Source organism: Syngnathus acus, chromosome 2 (assembly GCF_901709675.1).
Source record: "Syngnathus acus chromosome 2, fSynAcu1.2, whole genome shotgun sequence".
NCBI lineage: Eukaryota > Metazoa > Chordata > Actinopteri > Syngnathiformes > Syngnathidae > Syngnathus > Syngnathus acus.
The window spans coordinates 21,727,312-21,747,205 of record NC_051088.1 but is presented as its reverse complement, the minus strand read 5'-3'; the positions used below and the strand labels follow the sequence as shown (position 1 = coordinate 21,747,205).

Sequence of the window (19,894 nt, the reverse complement as noted above, 5' to 3'; positions counted from 1 at the left end):
CTGCGTGACGTCACAGATGAACCAGCCAATCAGGAGGTGGGGGTGAGGGCGGGTGTGGCACTTTTCACTTTCAGTTCAGCTTTGGCCATGATTTTTCCCTAATGAACTGACCTGTTCTTAGGTACGCTTGAAAATGGCGGCGTACCTAAAGGAGTGTCCGTGTGACGTCACAGATCAAACAGCCAATCAGAAAGTGGGGGTGAGGGCGGGTGTGGCACTTTTCACTTTCAGTTAAGCGTTGGCCATGAGTTTTCCCTAATGAACTGGCCTGTTATTAGGTACACGTGAAAATGGCGGTGTACCTAATGGAGTGTCCAAGTGACGTCACAGATCAAACAGCCAATCAGAAAGTGGGGGTGAGGGCGGGTGTGGCACTTTTCACTTTCAGTTAAGCTTTGGCCATGATTTTTCCCTAATGAACTGGCCTGTTATTAGGTACACGTGAAAATGGCGGTGTACCTAATGGAGTGTCCAAGTGATGTCACAGATCAAACAGCCAATCAGAAAGTGGGGGTGAGGGCGGGTGTGGCACTTTTCACTTTCAGTTAAGCTTTGGCCATGAGTTTTCCCGAATGAACTGGCCTGTTATTCGGTACACGTGAAAATGGCGGTGTACCTAATGGAGTGTCCAAGTGATGTCACAGATCAAACAGCCAATCAGAAAGTGGGGGTGAGGGCGGGTGTGGCACTTTTCACTTTCAGTTAAGCTTTGGCCATGATTTTTCCCTAATGAACTGGCCTGTTATTAGGTACACGTGAAAATGGCGGTGTACCTAATGGAGTGTCCAAGTGATGTCACAGATCAAACAGCCAATCAGAAAGTGGGGGTGAGGGCGGGTGTGGCACTTTTCACTTTCAGTTAAGCTTTGGCCATGATTTTTCCCTAATGAACTGGCCTGTTATTAGGTACACGTGAAAATGGCGGTGTACCTAATGGAGTGTCCAAGTGACGTCACAGATCAAACAGCCAATCAGAAAGTGGGGGTGAGGGCGGGTGTGGCACTTTCCACTTTCAGTTAAGCTTTTGCCATGATTTTTCCCTAATGAACTGGCCTGTTATTAGGTACACGTGAAAATGGCGGTGTACCTAATGGAGTGTCCAAGTGATGTCACAGATCAAACAGCCAATCAGAAAGTGGGGGTGAGGGCGGGTGTGGCACTTTTCACTTTCCGTTAAGCTTTGGCCATGATTTTTCCCTAATGAACTGGCCTGTTATTAGGTACACGTGAAAATGGCGGTGTACCTAATGGAGTGTCCAAGTGATGTCACAGATCAAACAGCCAATCAGAAAGTGGGGGTGAGGGCGGGTGTGGCACTTTTCACTTTCAGTTAAGCTTTGGCCATGATTTTTCCCTAATGAACTGGCCTGTTATTAGGTACACGTGAAAATGGCGGTGTACCTAATGGAGTGTCCAAGTGACGTCACAGATCAAACAGCCAATCAGAAAGTGGGGGTGAGGGCGGGTGTGGCACTTTTCACTTTCAGTTAAGCTTTGGCCATGATTTTTCCCTAATGAACTGGTCTGTTATTAGGTACACGTGAAAATGGCGGTGTACCTAATGGAGTGTCCAAGTGATGTCACAGATCAAACAGCCAATCAGAAAGTGGGGGTGAGAGCGGGTGTGGCACTTTTCACTTTCAGTTAAGCTTTTGCCATGATTTTTCCCTAATGAACTGGCCTGTTATTAGGTACACGTGAAAATGGCGGTGTACATAATGGAGTTGCTCGTGTCCTGCCCCATATAACCATACACCTCCCAGGGTAAGGGTTAGAGCTAGGGTTAGAGCTAGGGTTAGGGTTAGCGCTAGGGTTAGCGTTAGAGCTAGGGTTAGAGCTAGGGTTAGGGTTAGAGCTAGGGTTAGAGCTAGGGTTAGAGTTAGAGCTAGGTAACTCTAACCCTAACCCTTACCCTAGCTCTAACTCTAATCCTAACCCTAGCTCTAACCCTAACCTCTAACCCTAGCTCTAACCATAACCCTTACCCTAGCTCTAACCCTAACCCTAACGCTAACCGTAGCTGTAACCCTAACCCTAGCTCCAGCTCTAACCCTAACCCTAGCTCTAGCTCTAGCTCTAACCCTAATCCCAACCCTAACCCTAACCCTTACCCTAACCCTAGCTCTAACCCTAACCCTAGCTCTAACCCTAGCTCTAACCCTAATCCTAACCCTAGCTCTAACCCTAACCCTAGCTCTAACCCTAACCTCTAACCCTAGCTCTAACCCTTACCCTAGGTCTAACCCTAACCCTAGCTCTAACCCTCACCCTAGCCCTAACCCTCGCTCTAACCCTAATCCTAACTCTAGCTCTAACCCTAGCTCCAGCTCTAACCCTAGCTCTAAACCTAACCCTAGCTTTAAACCTAACCCCAAGCTTTAGGGAGGTTTATGGTTATATGGGACAGTACACGAGCAACTGTGTTGCAAATTTTCTATAATAAAATTTTCAGGACCCACTGAGATTTGAACCCGTGTCGCTGGGGTGAGAGCCCAGAGCACTAACCACTACACTACGGAAGCCTCACCCACTTTACCTGGAATGAATATGGTTTTATGGAGTAGCTCGCAAGCGAATGGCAACCTTTTTTGCGCCACGGACCGGTTACGTGTCAGAAATATTATAATTATATATAACATATTGTCATATAAAGCAGTTAACCAAATGTCTGATTTTTATGTTTTAATTGGCGAATATAAAAACAAGGAATAAAACACCAGACAAGTTTTAACATAAATGTTTATTAAAAATAATAAATCTCAAACCAGCAATCCAATGTGAAATTGCAGTAGATATATTAGATATATTACCAGCTCAGTGGCCTACTGGTAGAGTGTCCGCCCTGAGACTGGGAGGTTGTGGGTTCAAACCCCGGTCGGGTCATACCGGAGACTATAAAAATGGTACCCATTTCTTCCCTGCGTGGCACTCAGTGTAAGGGGTTGAAATGGGGCTCCGCTGCCGCTCACGATCTTTAATTTATAAAATCAAGATTACCCAAAGAGAAGCATAATCTCCCCGTTTTTTGCATAACGGCGCATCCCTTCATGCAATAACGTTAGCCGTTAGCTTGGAGAAAACGTGCATAAAAGAAGTGGTGTTTCAGTGAGTGGTTCTTTCTTTCCTTGGCAAATCGTAAATCTACATTCTGGCTTACATAGTTCACGCCAGGAGGGAGACGCAACACGTTCACCTACTGATCCGTTCATGCACGGGAAGGACGCCAGTTGATCCATTGACTCGTTTGCGAACGGGAAAGTCAGGATTCGTTCCTTCACTGCTCCGTTCTCGCGATGAACTGGAAATGCGAATCACTCACTGATTCGTTCGTTGGTGAACGGGAAATGCAATTCACGACTCGTTCGTGAACGGGAAGTGACGTCATTTTCTTCTTCGTTTTATTTTACGGCGAGGTGGCAGCAGCTTCAATGGGCATTACCGACACCTACTGGTTGAAGTCATATGAACTGAAAAAAGAACAAATCACTTTAGGAAGTGATCCGTTCACTGAAAAGATCCGTTCTTTTGAACGAGTCGTTCACTCACGAGCCAACACTAGAAGCCTGCGAATGCCACCTAATTCCACAAAATATGTAGAGATAGATGGTCCACTGGAGCCTCATTTTCAAACTTTGACATTCAATACAAGAAGACTGCGACAGTCATCCACCAAGTACAAATACGGAGAAGAGATTAGAAAGCAACAATCAAACAAAGCATCTCGTTCAAGTGAGAGTGCCCACTTTTTAATATCTTAAGACATCTGTGCAACATCGTTCCACATGTTACATCACTGCATGATCTGTAATGTGTTTCAATATTTACAAAAATGCTTCGTACATCAAACCATTAAAAAAACAAAACAATAGACGCTGACAAACGACACTATATTTCGGCCACATGAATGCAGAAAAAAAACTGGGAGCAATTCAGTGCACACTTCACACAAATCTCATCTGTTAAGTATATATTAGTGAGGCAAGATATATACTCACAGGTTGAAAAAAAAAAAAAATCAAATACTGACAATGGGAGAGGATGATTCAAATCAAAACAAAGGCGCAAAAGTGGCTCCGCCTGCATGTCAACAAGGCAGGCGGGGAGACAGAATGAACTTTCGCCAACGCGTTGGCTTATTTCGCCACTGCGCCGTTTGTATTTTGTTGCCGCCGACTCTTCCTCAAAGCTTGCGGTGATTCAGTCGGATCTCGAGGCTTGTTCGAGGCGAAACATGAACATCTGTTTTTAATCACACTGAGCAAGTAGCGACAACGTAAGCACGCCAAAAAGTGGCAAGACGGTAATCGGCCAACTTTTGATCATCTCGTCTTTAACGCTTTATTGCACTTTTTTTTTTATTTTGTGCTGATTTCAGCTCGTTGTGACCGAACAAGCCGTGACGTCTAACTTGGGAGCTCGAAGTAGTGTAAAATGACATTTATTTGAAACAGACAGCATCCTCCTTCTCTTTCTCTCTCACATAAGCATTTTTATAAATAAAACATTATGGAACACAAACAAGTAGAATGGTTGACAGTCTGTTAAGATCACTTCTTAAATAAAACAGGGGACCTCATGAATGAATACGCGGTCGAGTCAAACAAAACATACATATACACAGATAAGGCTTGAGTTTTGAACTCTTGGTAGTGTTATTGCCATCTAGGGTATTTGTAAAGCTTAAAATAAATATGAAAAACTGTACAGGAATAATTTACAACAAGCAAACTGATGTGAACGAAATACAAGGCCCCAAAAAATGGGAGAATATCATCTCACCCCTCGAGTGTTAATTTTGATCATCATTAATGTTGGGGGGGGAGGACAATGACATTCCAAGGAGTTTGGACAACACGCAATACTCCACAAAAATAAAACGAAGCAATCTGTAGTTGAGAAAAAAAAAATCACTCGGAAAGAATTGCCCAAATTTTCAAGTCATGAAACTGCGGAAGTGCAAGAAAGGTCACGATGACAATGATGTTTCTGCTTTGTGAAGAAGATTTAGCAACATTCGCGCTCGTGGAAAGGCGGAATACTTTCTGCTGGTAAAGTTCATTCTGTCATTTTTTTTTTTTCTTTCTTCTTCTTCTCATGAACACTTTCAGGTATGAAGTAACAGAACGTTGTCCACGGCCGGTGTACAAAAAGCAACTCAATGCGACGGTCGTAGTGCTTGTCGTATAAAAGCCGTTTTGTGTATTGATCGCGCGCAAACGCGAGGGGATAGAAACCAAGACATTGGTACACTTCTGCTTTGTTTTTGTACAACAAAAGATAAAATGTGCATTAGGTACGCTTGTACATTACATCTTACAATATTTACATACATTTCTTAATAATAGGACATTTCGGGATTACCTATTTACATCATGAAAATGTATCAGAAATATTTGGACTGTCTATTTGTCTTAAATATGTAAGGTAATGCTTCGAGCTTTTTTTTTTTCTCTCTCTCTCTCTCTCTTTTTAATGTCTTATACTAGAAAAAAATAGTTACTGTACTTCAAGAAAGCTGTAGACAAATTGCAACCTTTTTTGATGGTTCATTCTATTATTATTATTATTTTTTTTACTAGAGTAAAAATGGTGATTGGACGTTCCAGCACCTCAAAAGTCAGCAAGTCAAGTGAAGACGCGGCGGCACGGCGAGGGAACACGCAGCGTCAACGTGTAGCACCTGGGACAGCTCAGACGGCAGCGAGGAGGAGGACACATTCATTGCTATCTGGAGATCTTCCTCCTTTTGGGCTTGGGCATCTTCACCTGTCGATCTCTTGACGGGATCTGGCGGCGGGGAGAGCGAGAATGTGACGGAGAAACTCGGGGAGAGGGGTGGGGGGGGGTGGCGGCGAACTCACCGTGCCCGACATTTTGTCCAGCTCGCTCATGGCCTCGTGGATAGCAGCTTCCAAGTGATTATTCAGCTTCCCCGGCCTGCTAAAGAAAACATTCACCGTATGAACGACGTGATTGAAATTTGGCCAAGCGGGACGCGTTCGACGACGGCGTTGCTTACTTCAAGCCTCTTTTGGCAGCTCGGTCAAGCGCCTCCAAGTCGTGCGTTAAAGTTTTGAGCTTGTCTGGCTCAACCTGGGCGGACACGAGATAAAACGTCATCGTTTGTCCTGCGTGAAGACATCAGCATTACGCTTGTCATTTCGACTCACCTTGGCTTGATCTCGCAGTTGCAGGGGAGCGCCGTGGACCTGTTCGTCCCCCGCCAGCTTGGCCGGCCAGGGGGGGAAGCCCTTCAGCTGGCCCCACACCAGCTCTCCCATGTTGAAGGTCCCCGAGCGGTAATGGAGCAGCTCCGAGGAAGGCGAGTCGGGCTGCCGCAGGTCTTCCTCGCTGCTCAGGCTCTTGGTGTCCGAGGGGCTTGGCGTCGTCCCGTTCAAGTGGCCGTTGTAGTGGCCGTAGTCTTTGGCGCCGGCTAGCGGGCCCTCGAGGCTCGTGGACGAGCCGGGAGACTGGTCGTCGGCCGCCGAGTCCTGCCGAGGGCCTCCCAGAAGGTCTGCGTAGCCCCGGCTGCTGAAGAGCGGGGCGGAGCCGTTCATGTGAGCGCAACGTTCCACCGTCTGCTCCAGACGCTCCTTGTAGTTAGCGGGTGTCCGGCTGAAGTTGCTGAAACGGTAGCCGTCGTCCAGGAAGGTCTTGCCGTGGGACAAGGTCACGCTGTGGTCGTTGGAGCCATTGGTGACGCAGGGCGGGGCGGCTCGCTCCATGCGGGGGCTGCTCCTCACCTGCGTGGAGCACTCTAGGAACTCTTCTGCACCCCAACCGCCACCGTCCCACTGTCCCCTCGGAGTTCCGCGGAAGTAGTCGTTGGCCTCCGGGGTGCTCTTGCCCGCGTCGGCGTTCTTTTGGCCTTCCGCCGGCCTGAGCTGCCTGCTTCTGGCCTGCTGCGACAAAACCTCCCCTTCCCCGTGCACCGGCGCACCGACCCCGTGGGGGAGCTTGCCGGGCTCCCCGATGGAGGCGGTGAAGGCACTCATGGCGCTGAGGGCAGGCACGGGGCTGGCCTGTGTGCTCCCGCTCATCGTGGCGGTGGTGATGGTTACTGGCATCCCCTTACTGGCGGCATCCACCACAGCCCTGTAGATGGCGTCCACGGACTCCGAGCCTCTGCCGGGGGCTCCGGCCGGTAAGCATTCGCTCTGGCGCGGCTGCCCCTCGCTAAACTGCGGGTGCGCCATCATCCCCTGCTGCCAAGCACAAAAAGGACCACATTGTGAAATCGCACGTCCGATGCAGCACGACCTCAAATGCAATCATCTCACCTGGTACATCTGGTAGCGGCAACCCACGGAGTCAAGGTTGGCATTGCCGCCGTCTGCGTAAGGCGGGTTGTTGTCGGAGAAGTGCTGCTGAGTCTGGTAGGCCCCGCCCTGCTGCATGTACAGCCGTCCTCGGTTGACGTGAGGCTGCGGGCCGAGGGAAGACGAGCTTCCTGCAGAGGAACCGAGACCAAGGAGCAAACGTCAGACACGAGGGGGGGGGAGGGAAGTATAATATTCAACTTAAACACAATAAATGCTCCATGTGCGTTTGATCATTTTGTTTCATCTGACAGAACCAACTCAATAAAATGTTGAAACTTGGTTGATGGGAGAATCAGCGTGTGAACCGCACGTGGAAAATGAGACGTGACCTTCTACCAAACGGGCCGGTGTTGAAGAGCAGAGAGGTCCTGCTTTAAGGTGAAAGTTGCGTTCAAGTCACATCCTTTGGGGGGGAGCACAGACATAAGCGGCGGCTAAGTCGAGCAATACAACTGGTAAGTGGGAGGGGGGGAGGGGGGTTCTGGATGCATGCCGCATATATAAATGAACCCGACGGAGCAGCAGTGTTACCGAGACAAAGCCCGAGCAGACAAGCGTGTGTGCGTACGTATGTGCGTGCGGTGGCAGGAGCAGCTGGTACCATCATGTGTAGCTGAAGGGCAGCTGTGTGTGTTCATTTTTTTCTTCCCCCCCTCCTCTTTTCTTCCTTCCCGACGACGCTAAGAGCAGCGACACGGCCGACCCCCTTCCCCCTTCGATATAGTGACGGCTGTTGCCGGGGGATGTTACCATGGGAACCCAGTGATGATTGGTGGTGCCGTCCGCTGCCAGGAAGCTTGTCGAGGGAGTTTGGATTGTGGGGAGGGGGAGGTGCCGAGGGTCAGGCGGTGCCATTTGAGCCTGCTGGGGGATGTGGGCTGGTCAGCGCGGTGGCGGGGTGTCTGCGGCTGGGGAGGGGTTTACAACGTTCATTGTGAACCCCCACTTCTTTGGGGTATTTGTTGGGGGGTGGGAATCGGAGCGCACTAGCTAGCACTCAAGACAGATGGCTACACCGGCTAAAGCTAAAGAGAGAATTTCTTCAACGCTGGCATCAACCGGCTACTTTGTTGCATCTGCCAATTTAATTCCATCGTGTTGCTTTAAAAAAAAAAAGTGTTAGTGAAGAATAAATCAAACGGTTGTCACCCTTGATGTATAAAAGGTGCTAAATCTAAAATATCAATTAATCCGTTTATTAATAGTATAGAGGTGTCCATGTTTTGCAGTGCGCTACTCATAAGCCTTTCACATCGCACTCCTTCATTTATGATATCGAAAAGGGATCATCTGGACTTTAATGACTTGACTGGAAAACCTAAGAATAGGTGGCCAGCAGCAAAGTTCTGCAGTGATCACAAGAAAAAAAAAAAAAAGCCACCAATACAGAGTCAATACATATTAGCGCACGCTCAAATGATCAGAGCTTCGCACACGATGTCATACGCGACGCGTAAACCCTCGTCAAGGTTTTTACTCTCCTCCGTATTCAGGGTCTGTCGTTGCTATAGCGACCAGCCATGAGAAGCTCTATAGAGCGGCCTATCCGGGCCATTTTGCTCAAAGCATGATGCAGCTCTTGTTTCCATCTGTTTCTTGGTCAACAAGCATGCGAATATCAACGAGGAGAAACCCGGGCTGGGTGACGATTAAGCCCCCGTTGACATTTGGCCTACTCATTAGCTCAGCCGCAGCCTGAATGACACAGCTAAATCTTTTTTGTTGATCCTGACTCAAAGTCTCAAAACACATTTGACTGTTCTTGGGGATGCAGAGACACTGTTACGTAAGATGACATCAAGGCAGGCGTGTTGCGATAAAATATCAACGCTTGTTGTTTCTCACCTGTGTCAGACATGTTCTTTGTACAACTTCCATCTCCGGTCGCCATTACCGCCATGTTAGTCTGTCCTACGCTATGATGGAGGTTGTGCTGCGAGGGGTGAGGCCCGGAATGGGATAGCGGCGGGGGATTGGTGTGCGGTCGTCCGAGCGGCCTGCCGTCGGGGGCTACGAGTCCACCGGTGGAACCTCGAGGCCCGCAGTTATTTAAGGCGGCGGCCTTCATCTGGGACATCATGTCGGGAAACTGACCCTGCCGCGAGCCCAAGTGACCTCCCGCGGCGTCCATGCCGGGACAACTCTGCATGCCGTCCACTTGGACCCGAAGCCTCTGCTGGCCCATGACGTTCTGCTGGGGGACCTTGGCCGTGGAGTCGTTGTAGTGGAGCTGAGGGGCTCCTTGAGGAGACGGTCCTGGGCTGAGGCCGGGGTGGTGGCCCATGTTGTGGGAGCTCTGGCCGCTCATGGACTGGAGGAGTTGGGCCATGGAGGCGTTGGGTGGGAGGTTTCCGAGACGACCGGCCTTCCGCGCCTGCTCTGCTGCCATCTGCGGCCCCCCCATGTTAGCTTTGCTGAGCGTGCCGTAGCCCATGTTGGCGTCGTGGTTGACCGAGGCGTTGCCCGACGGTTGCCTTCGTTTGCGTATGGGGTCCCTCTGCTGAGCCATCAGCTTGTCTCGGAGAGCCGCTCGACCGCTCTGACCCTCGGGGCAGTTGAGCAGCATGGTGAAGTTTGGCGGGAGCATGGAGTTTAAAGTGCTGTGTCCTTCCAGGCCGGGATGAGCGCTGGTGGAGCCGGGGTGCCCGCCGCCTCCGTTTGCCCCGCCACCCGCGAGAGCAGCCGCTGCCGCCGCCGCCGCACCGGTAGTGCCGTGTTTGTTTTGATGTGCTAGCTGTGCTTTGGCTGCTGCTGACAGGAGACTGCTGGCTGGGAAGGAGGCAGCATTCTGTTGGTTGAGAATCTGGTTGAGGGGCATCCTCAGCAGTCCTGCCTGGCCCTTCTGGGAAGCGCTAGGTGAGGGCAAGGAGGAAGAGGAGGAGGTGGGCGAGTACGTGGCGGCGGCGGCGTTGTTGTGCTGAAGAGCGCCAAGCAGCTGGGGATCTCGGTACTGATGGATGGAGTCATTCCTGTTGCCGGAAGGGCTGGGGGGCATAGCTGGCCTGGGAGAGCCCATGGCCGATCTCGGGGACCGAGGGGGGACCTTCAAGGCGCCGCATGCGGCCTGATGCCCCGATGGCACGGCAAAGTTCCCGTGCTCAGAGGAGGTTGACGACGAGCGCGAGCGATGGGGCGAAGCTTCCGCTCGCCCCAGGGCCGATCCCGCCATGTGAACCGGGGAGGTGACCGGGGACGGCGGCACGGACGAAGCCGGAGCGCTCTGTTGAGTCCTCGGAACTTGGCCGCCGTGGCCCATGGGCCCGGGCTTGACGGTGGGCAAAGGTAAGTTACTTGGCAAAGGGACAATGGCAGGAGGGGGGATGTTTACATTCATCATTGATACCTGAGTGTGGATGTTAGGCTGGAAGTTTGGGGCGTTGGCTGGGGGCTGGCTAGGAGCCTTGCTGGGGATCGGGTCCAGGATACCCAAGGGGTCTTTTTCAGACGTCAATTGCCTCTTTTGCAGGACGCAGGCGGGTGGCACAGAGGGAGGAGGCGGAGGTGGCGGTACGGCATGCGCTTTATGGTGGAAGGCTGCAGCGGGCACGTCCATGGCATAGGGGAAGTTCCCGCGGGGCATATTGTTCATGACGGGGCTTTTGGCAGTGGCTGTGGGCGAGAGCGGCGTGCTAGTCCTTCTCACCATGGCACAGGCTGCTTGGCTCGCAGGGGAGCCGTGGCGCATCATGCTCGGTGGGGAAAGAGGCGTTCTGGAGTTGCCGTGGATGGAAGCCGAGCTGGGACTGCCGGCGCCCGGAAATGCGCAAGAACTGCTTCTTTGAAAGGCCTCCGGGCTAGCCAGCGTGTCCGCGCGGGGTGACTGCGAGCCATCGCCGCAATGTTTGGTGCCGGAGATGGGTGGGCTCAACATGCCTCCGTAGCCGAGCCGGTAAGGGGATTTGGGGCCCGGGTCGCCGCCGGGCAACCTCTGCAGCCTGGAGTAGCCGGCGCAGAGCTCCGCCTGCTGCCCTCCGCCCATCTCCTGAGGTGGAAACATCTGCTGCTGGTGGCCGGCCGCCATCGCCATCTTGTAAGGATTCTTGCAGTCTGGCCCGGCGGCGTTAACCAGGACATCGTGGGCTACCGTCCTTATTGCTCGATGCCTCGCGGAATGCGACACCGCCGGCGTACCTTGAGGACAAACAAAGCACGGTTCAGTTTGGAGCCGCTCGCGCGTCTTCCCTCGGGTACGTTGAAGACGTACGCACGTACCTCCGACAGGGCCGCTCAGAGTGAGAGGAGGGTGACTCTCCATGCTCTTGTGCAGCGTAGCCACAGCCAAAAGTTTCCTCTTGTGAATACACAGCTTGGTGACGTCCTCGTCCGACTTGACGTCCTCCGCTGTCCTCTGCTTGACCATGGCCCCCGGGTCAAAGTTGAACACCTGAGGAATCGATCGATACATCTGATTATGTCAGAGTAAGATTTCACAGCTGTGATAGTTTTGTGTCGAATTGCGGGAAATGATGGGACGGATTACAATTTTCACATTCAAGCGCCAGAAATTTGATTTGACAATGACACGACGTAAAGGATGTCATGAGACATTTTACTTTTATATGCATGTTTTTAATTGAATGTGGAAGAAGATGTTGCGGGTTTGCTACCTTGTGGAGGACGAGCGGGCATTCCAGACCACATTTGCAGGTCCCGTCCGTCAGAAGGTAGTTCTTCACCTGATCCAAACTGGAGAGCACAGAGCCACTGGGACTGCACACGGAAAAGACAGAGAAGTCAGATTCAGGACACGCCACTCAAGGTGTTGGTGCAGAAAACTGAAGAAAATGTTTTCTATTTCGACACACAACTTGGCATAAGCACTAAAAGAGCAACCAGTGCGAGATTGTCATCGTTTGAATTTGTGTGTCTGAATGAAGCGACGAGTCACATGAACTCAAAACGAGTTGGGCTGTGATTTTAAGCTTTCATACGCAACGTAAAAAAACAAAACATTCCGAGCGATTGTGTGCATGCGCGCGGTGACAGTTTCAGGCCACGGTCAAAGACGTCGGCGGGATTCTTTCCAATACTAAAAATAAACTTGACACTTAACCAACTGTTGCGCTCATTGTGATGAGCGCAGAGTGTGCATTAAGAAGACACAACCCGACACCATCGGGGCCGTGTGCCATCTGGGTGGATTAGGACTGTTTTCAAATGTGGTCAAAAGTCAAGAGATGTGCAGTCTCCAAATTCCAAACAACCCCAACAGCCACCATGAACCTCACCAAAACATGGATAGACAAAAAAAAGACGTAACAAAAGCGGATTCATTTAGATACTGAAATGCGGGGCAGGTAATCCTTATTTATATATATATATATATATATATATTTTTTTTTTTCTTTTATTACTCATGTACAATATTATTATTACTTATGTATATTCTTTTGACACATTTTATTTTTATTTTTTACACATTTTATTTTGTTTAATTGTTTCATTATTATAACAATTAATGACACTAATTATGAATTTTATCCTCACACCAATCAACAAGACCCTAAAAAAACAGATTTGATTTTTTTATAATTTTTATTTGATTTGATTTTTACTTTATTATAACAATTAATGACACAAATTATGTATTTTATCATCACCACACCAATCAAGTAACGAGACCTTAATCAAGAAAAAAACCCTGATATCTTTCTAATAGCAAATTTACGTTGCTGACGTGTCCAGTTTGCCTAGAAGCCGCGTGCGTCTCCTACCTGACATACAAGATGCCGCCGTGCTCCCTCACGCGCTGCCAGCCGATGGGGACTTGGACAGGGGCGGCCTGCCTCTCCTCGCCCGCCTCACAGTCCTTTCCGCCATTCATTGCTCAAGTGGATTTGCGCTCACACCTCACCGCTACTTCTGTCAGACATCCAGCGGAGTCTCGACGACGCACGCCATCTTCCAACAGTCGGCAGGGCGGCTACGGAATAGCACTCTTGAGGGTGGGGCAGGGCGGGGCGAGGCGGGGTGGGAACGGTCGGGTAGGTTGACCCTACCCTTTTAGTTGCTTCATGGCCGCGGTGCTGATTGCCACACAGAGCTCCATTACTGCCATCCCACTCAGGAAGAGGGTCGGGAACGGGTGCGCTCCACACGCGCACACCTTCGGCTTAACTTTTTGCTACCATTTGTCCTTTGTGTCAGATGAGCAAGCGGGGTGAATTCAACATGTTGTTTCCCAGACGCAGCTGGGTGGTGATATTCCCACGCTTCCTGTACGGGTCAAACAAGTGTACAGCAATTAGACAGGGAGAAAATGTAACATTTTGAAATTTGGGGGAAAAACAGACAATTGGCATTGGATGTTTTCTGCCTGCTGTGCCTCGCTGCTTATTTGAGTCTGCCAGTGACAAAGCATCCTTGCAAGCATTGCTGCTGCTGACTCATAACTGGAGTGGCTGGCTGGCAGCAAAGCCAGCAATACAACTACGGAAAGGGGGGGTGGGGGTTGAAGCAGTATGCGTGGCAGCCATCTATCAGAGGAAGCACCACTACGATCAAATTCTCATTTGAAGCTTTCAATGAAGAAAACCAGTCAAAAATGGTTTTGCGAGAAATCATTCGACAAAACACTCAACTTTCTGAATTGCACTCTTCGAGTTTGGAATATTATGGCCTCTAAGAGCTGGGCTAAGTGGTGTCACCTTAGAGTCAAAAATAGGGGTGAAAACATTTACGGTACCCCCACCCCCTCAAAAAAAAAAAAAAGATCCGAGAATTTTGGCTGCCTCAAGGAATCATTTATTTGGTTGTACAAAAAATGCCATTAATGTAATGAGTGTTATAAATCGGCCCGGGCACACTACAAGAGCAACAAAATGAATGCTACACAAACCAATATGAGATCAACTTTAACGTACCTTACTCGCATGACGTTAGTTAATTATGACTAATCTTGAATTTGTGCCTCGTTTATTGCAATGGGTGACTACAATGTGACTTCATACAGGAAATTTTGTGTTGTAATGTTATTTCATGATAGTAATACAAATTGCATTTCTCGTCTTTTTAAGCAAATCACTGCAGTCTTGGCTGAACAAATTGCTAGAGAATGCACAATTAGATGGTTACCAAACATGATCGTAACAGCCTTAAGCATGGCGATGCGAAAGCAACGATTTGTAAATAAATAAAAAACTGCTGATTAACAAATAAATAAATAAATAAATCTCTTAGATTCTCTTGTGTATCCATTATTAGTCAAAACCAAAAGCCAAAACACATGTTTTTCTCACTTAAGTGCTTGCTGGAATTTTCAGTAGTGATTACTGGAAAGATTCAATAGTTCCAACAGCAAGCATAGTCAAACGTGCGTCGAGTGGTTCAATGTTGTCAGTGAGACAGACGCTCATCATCTTGACAAGTGATCGGAGCAAGCCAGGAGACGAGGCGAGCATCATAGCTCACTTTATATTTGGCTACAAACACGAGAGTTTAGGAACCAACGGTCCTACGGCAGGTGAACGACGCCAAAGAATCTTTCGTTAACCAGCAATCGGGACCCAAAAGGTTCTCACTTAGCAATTTAGCATTAGCCAGCCAAGTGTTGCCATTAACAACACAAGCAGAGCTTCTGATTCTCCGAACTGCCTTCGGGTGCAGTCAGCCGACGATCAGGAGGAACGAACGAGTGACGGTGTCAACAAAACCCGAGCGGGCTCGTCTGCGATGCAGTGGTCACTACTCGGCTAGCTGGAGGTTAGCATGCCAAGCGTCAGCTGTCTGGCTACCGTTAGTTAGCCAACGACTGCTCGTTGAAACCAAAAGGCACCGCGACCACACTGGCCACCGTCCACGACGCTTCCCTTGGGAGAGCCGTAGCCGGGCTCCAACGGGGGGACGCCAGTGTTTCATACCGACGCGAAAATGTCGAAGTGGAGCGTAGTGTGGCCCTCGACGGCTTTCGAGCCAAGGGGCCAACGCAAGGCCACGGCTAGGCCTGACTAGCTAGCGTTAGCTAGCCGTGCAAAGCCTTTGCGTCTGCAGACACACAGGAGACTCTTTCAGCTACAACGCTTGTAATGCCCTCGTCCAATCTCCGCGTAACACTCTGGTTCTTACCCGAGTAACACAGTGAATGCACATTGGCGATAGAACGGCGAATAGTCCAAGCGAGGGCTCTTTCAGATCTTAAGGGGGGGGGGGGAGAAAAGGAAACCTACCTACCCATTAGTTCTATCTGCCTCTGCTGCTTCTCCTACACTGGGATATTGGAAATGATGGAGAGCACGACTGCGCATGCGTGTTGGCGACAGCCAGCACACAGGAGAGCTGATGCTCCCCCAAAGGCCCAACACGCTCTTTGCTATCTGTCTGACATCAATAGCCTTCCTCGAAATATTACAAATAAACATAAAAACACACTAAAAATAATCTCATAGAGCTAATAACATTTGTATTAAATGTGGTAACCGTTTTTAATCAACTGTTGTTATTATTATTATTATTATTATTATATTGCTGTTGATGGCTGTTCTTTTATGGTGTCATTGTGAATATTGATGTTTGTGACAACCCAATGTGCTAACCCAAAGAAGCACACTGGCTTATTGAAAAGGCGAACAGTCAGAAATTTGTATCAATAAATAAATGAATAAATATACACATAAATAAATAAACAAACTGTTGCTCTGTTTCCTCATTATTTTTTAGAAATTGTTATTGTGAAATTATTGAAAGTATTTTGCGCTGGGTGTGTATCAAACATTCACATGAATCAGTACCCAAGAACAGAAGTTGCTCTCGGTTACAAAAAGGTTGGTGAACCCAATCCCTTATTTCAGTAGGGTTGATTTGCGCCATCGCGTGGACATAATGAGAACTACAAGTGGTGTTGGTTTCTTGTAGTCGAAAGCATTTATCACAGCGCCCTCGTGTGGACATTAAACAAAACTAAATGTAGATCTCATGATAAGCAAAACTAAATATAGATCTCATGATAACGTAGCAAAAGGAATTCATGCTTATTTATTGGTAATCCTGGGAATTTCGACATATATTTTTAAAAGCATTTATGGTACAAATTTCATTTATTTATGTGTTATATTTTTAAGTGGGCGGCAAGACGTCAGAGTGAGGATTCGCAGCCAATCAGCGACAACAACAACGGAACTGCAGTAACCAGCCGGAAATACAGGGACGTGTCTATTTTTTTTTTCTGCCGCGAAGGTTTGTTTTCACTCTGCAACAGCGAGTCACTATTTGGATTCGGGATTTGTCGACTGATTTGGGGTGAAGCAGTGTGAATGTGGTATGAGATAGGTGAAAAAGGATAAACGCGATCGAGTCCGGATGTGGCACCACAAGCGCGTTCAGTTTGAATTAGCGTAATAAGACATTTGTCCATGCGTAAATTAAAATGAAATTATTTCAATTGTGCAGCCAGTGTTCTTCCTGATATTCTGTGGGATCAAATTGTGCTTAATTGAAATTAAACTCCAAAAAGTGGTGGGAACTAACGAAATACTTTGCCACTGAATTTAACTAAATATTTCAGATTTTTGTACAATAATAATGAAAATTATTACATCAGATACAAAAGAAAAATGTAAAACAAAGTTTTAAATATAAATCATTTTTATTTTTCAACGGTATGACTGATTCTGATCTGAACCGTCTCATTGCATGGAAGGTTCGGTTAAATCGTATCTGTCATTATTCTGAAAGCGCACACTTTGTTGCTTAACTACTTCATGTTTTTTTTTTTTACCCTTTGACAAATTCCTTCCAGTCAAGCCATCATGAGTAGACGAAAAGCCAAAAGTGTTCCAAAGCCAATCAGCGAATGCATCACACAGGTTTGTTGACTTTCTTTCTGGTATGGTTCCTGATTTTTTGCAAGAGCGACTGACTCTTATTTTCAATGACAGCTTCACAAATGTCTGAGAGAGCGATTTTGCCACGATCAGCTTCCCAGCACACTTGAGGCATCAGAGGTCCAACACAAGTAAGCAAGCTCTGAGTCCGGAGCGTTGTTTTGTTCAATGAATTTACTCACAGAGGATTCCTCTTTTCCCATCAGACACTTACTGGGGTTGCTCCAGCGAACCGCCATCCACGGGGAAAGCAACTCTGCGCTCATCATAGGTCCCAGGGGATCCGGGAAAACTGTGGTCAGATCACCTAAGCCAATGTGCTTCTTTCATCTCAGCGTGGTGCAATCTGGCGGTGTCCTTCTGTCCGCAGCTCCTCAAATGCGTGTTAAGAGACCTGCTGCAGGAAAAGGAAGTACAGAAGAACCTCCTGCAGGTCCATCTCAATGGTATGTCATCCTAGTGTGCTCTTCCACGCCGCAATCCAGTTCAACGCATCTTTTGTCCATTCGCTCAGGCCTCCTGCAGACTGATGACCGAATAGCCCTGAAAGAAATAACACGACAACTCAACCTGGAAAATGTTGTCGGCGACAAAGTATTTGTGAGTGTCGTCACAATTCACTTAAAAAGTCAGTTGTTCTAAATTGGGTACCAATTAATGAGAAGGGCTGATACACACTTCCGAAATAATGTCTTCCAGGGGAGTTTTGCGGAGAACTTGGTCTTCCTGCTGGAGGCACTCAAGAAAGGTCCGATTTAGAAATCCGTGACGTTGTTTTCTCCATTTTGGTTCTGACACGAGTTTATACTCAGGCGACCGCAGCAGTACTCGTCCAATCTTGTTCGTCCTGGATGAGTTTGATCTCTTCGCTCACCACAAGAACCAAACTCTGCTCTACAACTTGTTGGACGTGTCCCAGTCGGCCCAGGCGCCGGTCGCTGTGGTCGGGCTCACCTGCAGGCTGGTCAGTTGTCCTCCCGTCAGATTTGCATGGATTGATTTGGTCCGGTTTTGATCAAAACTGGGTCAGTTCATTAAAGTAGCGGAGGTGTTTGTGGCGGTTCACAGGATGTCCTGGAGTTGCTGGAGAAGCGGGTGAAATCGCGCTTTTCCCATCGTCAGATCCACATGCTGAGCAACCTGAGCTTCTCTCAGTACCAGGAGCGAGTCGCATCCCAGCTCAGCCTGCCAGACGACTTTCCCGACAGGAGCTTCGCTGAAGACTGGAACAGCGGCGTGCAGGCAAGGACAATGGATAACGGCGACTCGGACAAAATTAGTCTCGTGACTCGTGTCTTTTTTTTTTTTCCCCTCCAGAGTCTTTGTGAAGACAAATCAGTGGAGGAGATTTTACGGAGACATTTTAACTTCAGTAGAGACTTTCGCTCTTTGCACATGCTACTGGTGAGGGAATCGTCACTCAAGCTCCAGAACCTCCAACATGTCTTCTCCAAGATGAATGAGTGACTATCTTTTCCTTCCAGATGTTGTGCTTGAGTCGCATCTCTCCAGTAAATACCATCATCAAGCCGGCTGACGTACTGGAAGCCAGCAGAATGTGCTTCAGCGATTCCACATCCAACATGCTTCATGGTGAAATACACGACAGAATTCTTGGAGTCGGACCCTTTGGTCCACACGGGTTTACCGCATATCCTGCGTTCCTTCAGGTCTTTCCATCCTGGAGCTGTGCCTGGTCATTTCCATGAAACACCTCAACGACGTCTACGGAGGAGAGCCCTTCAACTTCCAGATGGTTTACAACGGTACGTGCAATTAACATGCCATGGGATGTCATCTTTTTGACCCATTTCCATTTTCAGAATTCAAGAAGTTCCTCCAGAGAAAGTCCAACTCCATGTACAACTTTGAGCAGCCTGTTGTCATCAAGGTGGCGGACAAACTTTCAAGCTTCTTTCACCCGGGAAAGCATTTTCAGCTTTTGTTTTTGCTGCCGCAGGCCTTCGAACACCTGCAGCAGCTGGAATTGATCCGACCTGTGGATGGATCTTTGGCCAAAACTCAGCGGGAATACCAGTTGATGAAACTCATGCTGGACAGCAGTCAGATCATTGAGGCCCTGCATAAATATCCGCAATGCCCCACAGATATCAAACAGTGGGGCATGTCTGCCTTCGCTTAGGAATGAAATCTTCGCCGTGTGCCATTTTATTGATGTACAATTTTCTATAATAATAATAAAGGTATTATTTTTTTCAATGCAACAGTTACAAGTAGTCGTTCCTTTTTTCTTTTTTTAAACTAAAATTGCTCCTCACCCCTTCCTCTTGATGATAAACTTGCATATCAAATATAACATTTAAAATCAGCATCTTGGGCACAATTTTGTCTGGTATTATCCAGTGATTAAATATTTGATCATAAAAATATATAGTGTTAATTATGCTCTCAAACGGTTTGTAAAACCTTTTTAGCCAGCTCGAGGAAGAGAAAGCGAGGAACACAACTCGGCAGAAAGGACTCCATCATGCTAATGCTAACCATCTGGTATTCTAATTCTGAAATGACAAATATTTTTTTTATGGTTGTACTTTCAATTCATTGAACTGTATCATGTGCTGAGGGCTGTTTTTGAATAATTTGGACATATCATTGGGCAACAGATAAGTCCAATTATTAGAAACAGGTAATGCAGGATCTCACATCTTTGGCTCTGCGGAAAGATAAGTGTCACAAAAATCACATTTTAAACATGTGAGCGTGCAAGGGGAGAAAAAAAAAAAAGCCAAACAT

At 48.1% G+C, this 19,894-nt stretch overlaps 2 protein-coding genes across 10 annotated transcripts; one reads left to right on the top strand and one right to left on the bottom strand.

Moving 5' to 3' along the window:
• Positions 1-3,719: 3,719 nt before the first annotated feature.
• Positions 3,720-15,574, bottom strand: LOC119131881 (methyl-CpG-binding domain protein 5-like). 5 transcript variants are annotated; one of them, XM_037266691.1, is made up of 11 exons: positions 15,387-15,526; positions 13,322-13,538; positions 13,037-13,245; positions 11,930-12,032; positions 11,535-11,706; positions 9,168-11,453; positions 7,281-7,450; positions 6,171-7,205; positions 6,020-6,093; positions 5,862-5,940; positions 3,720-5,787 (listed from the first exon to the last, which is right to left on the bottom strand). In XM_037266691.1, exons 3-11 carry the CDS (start codon positions 13,144-13,146, stop codon positions 5,725-5,727), a joined length of 4,092 nt encoding a protein of 1,363 aa, XP_037122586.1. In that variant the 5' UTR covers positions 13,147-13,245; positions 13,322-13,538; positions 15,387-15,526; the 3' UTR covers positions 3,720-5,724. The 5 variants fall into 5 exon arrangements, with proteins under 5 accessions (XP_037122586.1, XP_037122576.1, XP_037122590.1 ...); XM_037266681.1 differs by having other exon boundaries at positions 13,037-13,538; positions 15,492-15,574; XM_037266695.1 differs by having other exon boundaries at positions 13,037-13,538; positions 15,488-15,531.
• An 859-nt stretch (positions 15,575-16,433) lies between these two features.
• Positions 16,434-19,457, top strand: orc4 (origin recognition complex, subunit 4). 5 transcript variants are annotated; one of them, XM_037267619.1, is made up of 14 exons: positions 16,434-16,493; positions 17,056-17,122; positions 17,195-17,271; positions 17,347-17,437; positions 17,511-17,586; positions 17,655-17,740; positions 17,840-17,888; positions 17,953-18,104; positions 18,209-18,382; positions 18,458-18,544; positions 18,625-18,733; positions 18,811-18,906; positions 18,964-19,031; positions 19,101-19,457. In XM_037267619.1, exons 2-14 carry the CDS (start codon positions 17,066-17,068, stop codon positions 19,281-19,283), a joined length of 1,305 nt encoding a protein of 434 aa, XP_037123514.1. In that variant the 5' UTR covers positions 16,434-16,493; positions 17,056-17,065; the 3' UTR covers positions 19,284-19,457. The 5 variants fall into 5 exon arrangements, with proteins under 5 accessions (XP_037123514.1, XP_037123504.1, XP_037123493.1 ...); XM_037267609.1 differs by having other exon boundaries at positions 16,443-16,556; XM_037267598.1 differs by having other exon boundaries at positions 16,455-16,575.
• The last annotated feature ends 437 nt before the right edge of the window (positions 19,458-19,894 follow it).

Bases quoted from the DNA above. Each gene is read 5' to 3' on its own strand.
- LOC119131881 (XM_037266681.1), bottom strand. From the start codon at position 13,146: ATGAATGGCGGAAAGGACTGTGAGGCGGGCGAGGAGAGGCAGGCCGCC. The intron at 11,454-11,534 runs GTACGTGCGTAC...TTTGTCCTCAAG, and splicing joins TCTGAGCGGCCCTGTCGGAG to GTACGCCGGCGGTGTCGCAT. The intron at 5,941-6,019 runs GTAAGCAACGCC...TGTTTTCTTTAG, and splicing joins GCTGCCAAAAGAGGCTTGAA to CAGGCCGGGGAAGCTGAATA.
- orc4 (XM_037267598.1), top strand. The intron at 18,105-18,208 runs GTCAGTTGTCCT...GGCGGTTCACAG, and splicing joins TCGGGCTCACCTGCAGGCTG to GATGTCCTGGAGTTGCTGGA. The intron at 18,383-18,457 runs GCAAGGACAATG...TTTCCCCTCCAG, and splicing joins ACTGGAACAGCGGCGTGCAG to AGTCTTTGTGAAGACAAATC.